The 8,274-nt window shown below is 51.9% G+C and overlaps 1 protein-coding gene across 4 annotated transcripts in view; it reads right to left on the bottom strand.

The window, feature by feature from the left end:
- The window catches only part of ZDHHC18 (zinc finger DHHC-type palmitoyltransferase 18), a 30,331-nt gene extending 26,259 nt beyond the window's left edge, over positions 1-4,072 (bottom strand). For all 4 annotated transcript variants that reach the window (XM_017534810.2, XM_017534813.2, XM_017534812.2 and 1 more), the window contains exon 1: positions 3,612-4,072. In XM_017534810.2, the coding sequence (XP_017390299.1) occupies positions 3,612-3,946 (335 nt within the window). In that variant the 5' untranslated portion in view covers positions 3,947-4,072. The remainder of the gene's footprint in view (positions 1-3,611) is intronic.
- Between the last annotated feature and the right edge of the window lie 4,202 nt (positions 4,073-8,274).

Here is an 8,274-nt window from a genome sequence, read left to right as displayed (position 1 = left end):
TAGAGACAGGGTTTCACCATGTTGACCAGGATGGTCTCGATCTCTTGACCTCGTGATCCACCCGCCTCGGCCTCCCAAAGTGCTGGGATTACAGGCTTGAGCCACCGTGCCCGGCTGCACTTTCTTATAAAATCCTCACTGGGCCAGGTGCAGTGGCTCAGGCCTGTAATCCCTGCACTTTGGGAGTCTGAAGCGGGTGGATAGCCTGAGGTCAGGAGTTCAAAACCAGCCTGGCCAACATGGTGAAGCCCCCTCTCCACTACAAACAAAAAAAATTAGCAGGGCGTGGTGGCGGGCACCTGTAATCCCAGCTACTTGGGAAGCTGAGGCAGGAGAATCACTTGAAGCCAGAGGTGGAGGTTGCAGTGAGCCAAGATCGTGACATTGCACTCCAGCCTGCGCAACAAGAATAAATCTCCATCTCAAGAAAAAAAAAAAAACCTCACTGAGACCCTGTGAAGTTATACTCCTCACTTTACAGATGAGGAAACTAGAGTTCAGAGAGCTTAAGTAAACTGCCCAAGGTCATGTGGCCCAGGACTGCTAAAGTGGGGCCCAAGCCAGGTCTGACTTTGAGGCTCATGCTATTAGCCACCACCCCAGAACCAGAGTAGCACCTGATGGGGTAAGGAGATGACAGGGCCCTGGGAGGTCTGAGACCAGCCAAGCTTCCAGGAGTGGCATGGTAGGCACACACCAGTGGACACTTGCATGCTGCTTCTGAAATCTCAATCATCAGATGCTGTGGCCTCCAGAGAAGCCCTTCCCCTGAGGAGCAGACTGCCAAGGCCAAGGGCTCCCAGTAGGCCATGCTGTGCTCCAAGCATCTCAATGGTCTCTGGGTCCGACCCTCAAACAGAACCAGTGAGCCCTCAGTGTCACCCACATGGCAATGAATCCAGTTCATATGAGACCATACTTGTGTGGAGGAACAGAGACTTTAAGACTCGTAGAGCCTGCAGGAACCACCAACTTCTACCCTCCTAATTTTCCAGAAGCCCAGAGCTCTCCCAGGCCCACAGCTAGGTTCAAGGTCATCCAGCCAGCCAATGACAGAACTAGGGTTTCCAGGCTCCCAGCAAATATACTGTCAATTCATTCATTCAATAAGTATTGACTGTACTGAGCATCTACTGAACACCAGGTGCTGGTTTAGGCACTAAGGATGCAACGAAGGAGAATGTCTTGCTCTCATGGACAAAGACAAGCAAGAAACTAACAAACAGGTATAGTGTAATATGTCAGGTGGTGGCAATACTTCAGAGAACGATAAATGCGGGGAGAGAAGAGGTGCTAGAGGGGAGTAGTTTGCTATGCTGTACAGATGAACCCGGGAGGCCTAATGTGACAGAGTGAGCCATGAGGCCACCTGTAGGAAGGGGATTCCAAGCACTGGCCCAGAGGTACGAGTGTGCATGGAGGATGACATGCCTGGAGAGAAGACGGGGACAGAGTGAGAAGGAGCCAGGGAGGATTCAGGCCTGACTTAGAATCAAAAGGGTGCTTTGGCTGTTGTGTGGGGGAGAGAAGTGAGGCAGAAATTGGGAGCCCTGCTGGAGGCCTGTGCAACAATCCACCAAGCCAAACAAAGAAGCAAACCCATTCACAGCAGGAAAGGCTTAGAGAGCACCTTACCTTTTCCCAGAGCAATGGGAAGCATCCAGTCCAGACCCAGGAGAGCTCTCCGCCTAAGCCCAAACCCTTCTGCCAAATCTACCAACCCCCAATGAGGACAAGGAGGGACAAACTACAACATGGTTCACAAGCTCTTCCCAAACCCAGAAGTCCTTGCTTCTCCCTCGCCAGTCACCAGTGAAGATACTCAGCCAGCCCAAAGAAGGTCCTGCTTCTAGTTCAGAAGTTAGGCCAGATAGCACACTGCAGGGTCATGAGGGTCAACCGCAGTAAGTACTGCTTCCTCCTGCCTCGGCTGCAGCCCTGAGTGTGGGGACCCAGAGGGCAGCCAAGGGGATACTGGAAAAGGCACTTCCAAAACACTCACGTGGCTGGCCCAGGGAAGTGGATCTGAAACTCAGCCCAGAGCTTCTGCTTATAAATCATCCCTGAACTTTTTATCCACCCTACTCGGAAAAAAAGGGCAGTGTGTGATAAAGGGTGAAAGGAGAAGCTAATTTATAGGAAGTCTTCACCTTGCTTCAAGGGTTTCCCAAGGTTGCAGATACATGAGCTGGCAGCTAGTAAGGGTACCTGGGGCTGGTGTCCCATGGCCACATGCCTTGGGAAGTGTTTTTTGATAAAGACAACACAAGTACTAACAGCAGCCAATGTTGAGTGCTTGTTACTGGGCTAAAAGCTTGCATGTGTGACCTCATGCCAGCCTCAGGACAACCTTACGGGGTGGGTGCTATTATAAACCCCATTTTACTGATGAGGAAAATGGGTCTCTGAGGGGGTGAAGTGACTGCCCTGAGGTCATGCAATCACAGCTGGTGGAGCTGGGATTTGAACCAGGTCTGTTAGAGTTCTTAACTACATTGTATAATTAAGAGGGATGGCCACAAAGGATAGGGAGTTGGGAGGGGACAGTGAGACTCCTAAAGCACAGGGTGGGTGTGTGGCCCTGTGAGTGTGTGCGCAAGGAATCACAGTGCAGGTGGCTCAGAGGTGGGTGGAAAACTCCCAATACAAATGTGATCCTCCATCCATAAAAGGGAGGTTCTGTGTGGGCCAATCCTGGTCAGTGAGGGATATGAAGAGGTCAAAAACCTAAGGGGGGGCAAATATGACCTGTCAGGCGAAAGCACTCAGAACTTTTTCCTGAAAAACAACAAGGCCCTGCAGCTGCTCCTGATGTGGAACGGGCCAGAGGGACATTCTAGAATGTTAAGCAGTGGTCAGGAGGGGTCCCAGGACCTGGAGCCAGCAGGGGGGAGGCAGGTGGGGGCTGAGGGAAGGACAGGAAGCTCTGGAGAACCTAAGGAAGGTGCTGGAGAAGGAAAGGGGGCCTGACAGGCCCAAAGGTTTTGAGAAAAGATGCCTTGGGGCCTGGGGTGTGCATGCCTGAGGGGAAGCAGAAGCAGGGGGTGGTGTCTGAGAGTAGAGAAAAGGAGGGGACCCTGGAGGGACCCGGAGAGGGCAGCGAGGATGACTAGGATGTTTACGGTGGGTGTGCACAGCCAAAGCACACACGACATCTATAACTGGTCAGGAAGGGATACAAGGGTCAGAAAGAACTTGCGGGGCTGGCAAGAGATGGTCCAGGATGGGTGAGCAGAAGGGGTCTGTCCAAGGAGCCCAGGTGCAGGTTATGAGAGGGCAGCGAGGATAGGGGCCATGGAGGCTGGTGTTCCTGGCAGTGGCAGGCAGACAGGTGCCAGGGTGGGACCAGGGAGGACGGAGCTGCTAGGAGCGTGGAGGGCACCAGCGCAGATGGGGTACCCAAATGGAAGAGGGAAGATGAAGCGTCTGGCGGGGATGGGGGTGCGCAGGGGCCAGAGGGGAAGACAAGAGGCCCGAGGACGATCCTCAAAGGGGCGGGGAGAATGAGGGCCAGGGAGGCGCAGGGGAGGGCACGGAGTGTCCAGTAGGGACTGGGAAGGTGGGGTGCGCGGCAGGGGGCGGGGAGGGGGCGCCGCGGTGGCGGAACTCACTCGAAGACGAAGAAGAGGCCGGTGGTGGTGAGGATGAGCAGCAGGGTGAGTGCGAAGACGCCGCCGTGGCCGGCAAGCATGAGGCGGCCGCCGCAGTAGAAGCGGTTGCGGCCCGGGAACACCTCCCACTTGCGCCGCGGGCGGCGGCCGAGGCTCCCGCTCCCGCTCCCGCTGCCGCTGCCGCTACCGCTCCAGCGCGGCGGGGCGGGGGCGGCGGGCGGCGCGGGCCCAGGGCCGGGGGTAGGGGGCGCGGCGGGGCCGGGGCGGCGCACCCCCGGGGAGGCAGGCTGCGGGGCGGCCCCGGGGCTGATCTGCTGGTACTCGCAGTCCTTCATGCGGCCGGCCGCGGGCCTCGGCTCCGTGCCCCGCGGGCCGGCCGGGCCGCTCCGGGACCTGGCCAAGCAGCGGAGACGGCAGCGGCGGCGCGCGCGGCGCTCGCTCACTGGGGCGGCCCCGCCGCCGCTCCGCCCCCGGCCCGCCGCCACCGCCCGCCGTGGCCTCCCGCCGCAGCGCCCCCTCCGCCTGGGCCAGGGATGGCACTCGGCCGGAGGCCGGCCCTAACCCGCGGCGGGGCCCCGCGGGCCCCTGGGGCTCCCAGTCTCCCTTTTTCCCTCTGCACAAAGAGGGGGCCAGCAGATGCGCACTCGAGGGCTCTTTCTGTTCTGCAAGCAAGCCGTTTCTTGGGCGTCCATTGTGTACCACGCACTGTGCCAAGTGCCGAGATTCAGGTGGTGGACTTCGTGATCTACCTCTGGCAGTCTGTAATTCCAGGGCCAGCCTTCGCCCACCTCTGAGGGCCGAACTGACAGGCATTTGCAGAGGCAGGCAGGTGGGGGTGGGGAGGTTGGAGGGGGTACACGATTTGCTTTGAAAGCCAGGGCCTCTTCTACCTTGAAGTCCAGAGTGCCCACTGAGGGTGTGTGGCACACCCTCTGGCCACGTTCACCAAGTTCTGTATCCTGGGCCCAGGCCCAGAGTTTCTTAGGTAGCAGGTAATGTAGAGGTCATGCCTGAGGGCCCCAGTGTTTTTTCAGAAAGTCTAGGTGTCTTCGTTTTCTACTTTTGCGTAACAAGTTACCACAAATTTAAGGCTTAAAACAAACATTATCGGCCGGGCACAGTGGCTCACGCCTGTAGTCCCAGCATTTTGGGAGACTGAAGTGGGCGGATCACGAAATCAAGAGATCGATACCATCCTGGCCAACATGGTGAAACCCTGTCTCTACAAAAAATACAAAAATTAGCTGGGCGTGGTGGCGCGTGCCTGTAATCCCAGCTACTCAGGAGGCTGAGGCAGGAGAATCACCTGAGCCCAAGAGGTGGCAGTTGCAGTAAGCCAAGATCACACCGCCATACTCCAGCCTGGCAATAGAGTGAGACTCCGTCTCAAAACAAAACAAAACCAAAACCAAACAGACAAACATTATCTAACAGGTTCCAGGTCAGAAGCCCAGGAACAGCTTAGCTGGGTCCTCTGCTTAGAGTCTCATAAGGCTGCATTCTCATCTGGATCAGCCTTGATGAGAATGCAGCCTGGTATGATTCTCATAACTTGATCAGTGATCAAGGTATCAGCCAGGCTGCATTCTCACCTGGGGAAGAATCCACTTGCAAGCCCATTTGGGTTGTTGGCAGAATTAATTTCCTTCCAGCTGTATAACTGAGGGCCTGGGATTTTTGCTGGCTGTTTGCTGGAGGCCTCCCTCAGGTTCCAGAAGCCACCTGCAGTTCCTAGAGATTATCACATTTTCTTGCCATGCAGGCTTCTCCTACATGGCCACTTAACTTCATGAAGCTGACAATGAGGGTCTCTAGCTCCAGACTATGAAAACAGAGTTTTATATAGCTTATTATATATGTGACAGGTATCATCCCATCATCACTGCCATCTCCTGTGGTTAAAAGCAAGGCGCAGGACCCATCTGCACTCAAGAAAAGGGAATCATACAAGGCATAAATACCAGGAGGCAGGAATCATTGGGGGTAAGCTTAGGGTGTGTCTGTCACGCTGGGGTTACTGTAAAACCTAAGGAAAAGTGTAAGGAAAAAGAACTGGAGAGTAGGATGGGAGAAAGTAGGAAAGGAAGTAACAATATACAATGGGGAGGAGTAGGAAGTCAACAACAGAGACCTTGCATAATTGATATACATGCCAAAGGCTGCTCAGCTGTGTCTTTGGTGCCACAGGCTCTCAAACTGATGAGCCCCACCTTGAGCGAACCACATGGTGACCTTCCTCCCCTTGTGCTGCTTGGCTGTGGAACAAAGTCACAAAACTAGACATACTGGTTCCAGTACAGATTCCTGCTGTCCCACCTTAATTAAATCCTCTCACAACCTGAAACCTTTTCTTTTTTCTCCTCACTTTATAGAAACCAAAGCAATCCTACTTGATTTTCAGTTTACCTCCTCTCTATCTCATAATTTCTCTTGATTTGCATCTATCCTTTCTTCTCATCTTAGAAGATGTAGGCCTCCTTCTGCCCAAGCCCATGCCCAACCCTCCACTCATGTCCCTTTTTTTTTTTTTTTTTTTTTTTTTTTTTTTTTTCTTTTTTTTTTTTTTTTTTTTTTTGAGACAGAGTTTCACTCTTGTTACCCAGGCTGGAATGCAATGGTGCAATCTCGGCTCACCGCAACCTCCGCCTCCTGGGTTCAGGCAATTCTCCTGCCTCAGCCTCCTGAGTAGATGGGATTACAGGCAAGCACCAACATGCCCAGCTGATTTTTTGTATTTTTTAGTAGAGACGGGGTTTCACCATGTTGACCAGGATGGTCTCGATCTCTTGACCTCGTGATCCACCCGCGTCGGCCTCCCAAAGTGCTGGGATTACAGGCTTGAGCCACCTCGCCCAGCCATGTCCTTTTTTTTTTTTAAGTAAGGCCGATAGAACTCCATTTTATTTGTTTATTTAAGCCTGATAAAACTCTAAACTCATGTCCTATCTCTCTTCCTGTTCATTGATACTGCAAATACATGCTCAATTCTTTTTCCTTTTTTTTTTTTTTTTAAGGATGGGGTTTCACCATATTGGCCAGACTGAACTCGAACTTCTGACCTCAGGTGATCCGCTCACCTTGGCCTCCCAAAGTGCTGGGATTACAGGCATGAGCCACCGGGTCCAGCCGCTCAATTCTTTATCAATTAAAAAATAAGGCTGGGCATAGTGCTCGCATCTATAATGCCAGCATTTTGGGAGGCCAAGGTGGGAGGATTCCTTGAACCCAGGAGTTCAAGACCAGCCTCAGCAACGTAGCAAGACCCCATCTCTACAAAACTAATTAAAAATTAGCGGGATATGGTGGCATGCACCTGTAGTTCCAGCTACTTGGAAGGCTGAGGTGGGAGGATCGTCTGAGTCCAGGAAGTCAAGGCTACCGTGAGCCATGATTGTGCCAATGCACTCCAGCCTGGGTGACAGAGTGAGACCCTGTTTAAAAAAAAAAAAAAAGGCTGTGCACCGTGGCTCACTCCTGTAATTCCAGCACTTTGGGAGACTGAAGCAGGTAGATGGCTTGAGCTCAGGAGTTCAAGATCAGCCTGGGCATCATGGCAAAACCCCTTGTCCCTTATGATTTCCTAACTTTTTACAATTTGGCTCCTGTCTACATCACTCCCCTAAAACTTATCTTAAATTTCACTAATTAGCCATTTAATGTAGTATAAACATCTTGTTCTCACCAATACCTACAGTTCCCAGCCTCTTTAACAGACAGATGTGGCCATGTGACTGAATTCTAGCTAGTGGAAGTGACAGGTACTTCTCCTAGGATGGCCCATAAAACTCCCATGTGTTGATCCTTGCTCTCCTTCCTTCCTATCTGCTATCAGAGTAGAGGAGATTCTGAAGAACCTAGAAGAGGGTGGAGCCACAAGATGGAAGGAACTTGGGTCCCCGCATAATTGTGCAGAGCAGAACTCTCCTCTACTATGACTAACTTATATTAAAAACTGAATTGAGCAAGAAATACAGTTTTGTTGTATAAGCCAATGAGTTTGAGAGGTAATTTACTACAGCAATTAACTGATCCTAATCAATACAGAAAGTAGTATCAGGAATGGGATGTTGATATAATAAAAACAAAAATATATGGCTCTGAATTAATGGCCAAGCAGTGGATTGCTGCTTGATCATTAATTCAGTGCCATATATTGGATTAGATAAAGCAGGCTGGATGGCTGGAGATGTCTGTTATGCTATAGCAAAATATTTGGTGAAATTGCCATCTTCAACAGTGTGGAAGGTAGATGCTATGCCCACTCACCCTGCAACTATAAAGGAAGGAGTTGGAAAGAGTCAGAATAAGATATGATTGGCCAATAACCATCCCAGTTATTTGAACAGAAATAATTTAATATGGTCGGGTGCGATGAGTCACACCTGTAATCCCAGAACTTTGGGAGGCTGAGGTGGGCAAATCATGAGATCAGGAGTTCGAGACCATCCTAGCCAACATGGTGAAACCCCATCTCTACTAAAAATACAAAAAAATTATCTAAGCATAGTGGTGGGTGCCTATAATCCCAGCTACTTGGGAGGCTGAGGCAGGATAATCGCCTGAATCTGGGAGGCAGAGGTTGCAGTGAGCTGAGATCATGCCACTGCACTCCCAGCCCAGGCAACAGAATGAGACTTCATCTCAAAATAATAATAATAATAAT

The sequence above is a fragment of the Cebus imitator genome, unplaced genomic scaffold (assembly GCF_001604975.1).
Source record: "Cebus imitator isolate Cc_AM_T3 unplaced genomic scaffold, Cebus_imitator-1.0 Scaffold87, whole genome shotgun sequence".
In the NCBI taxonomy this organism is placed as follows: domain Eukaryota; kingdom Metazoa; phylum Chordata; class Mammalia; order Primates; family Cebidae; genus Cebus; species Cebus imitator.
The sequence above is the reverse complement of the archived record's forward strand: the minus strand, read 5'-3'. Positions and strand labels throughout refer to the sequence as shown.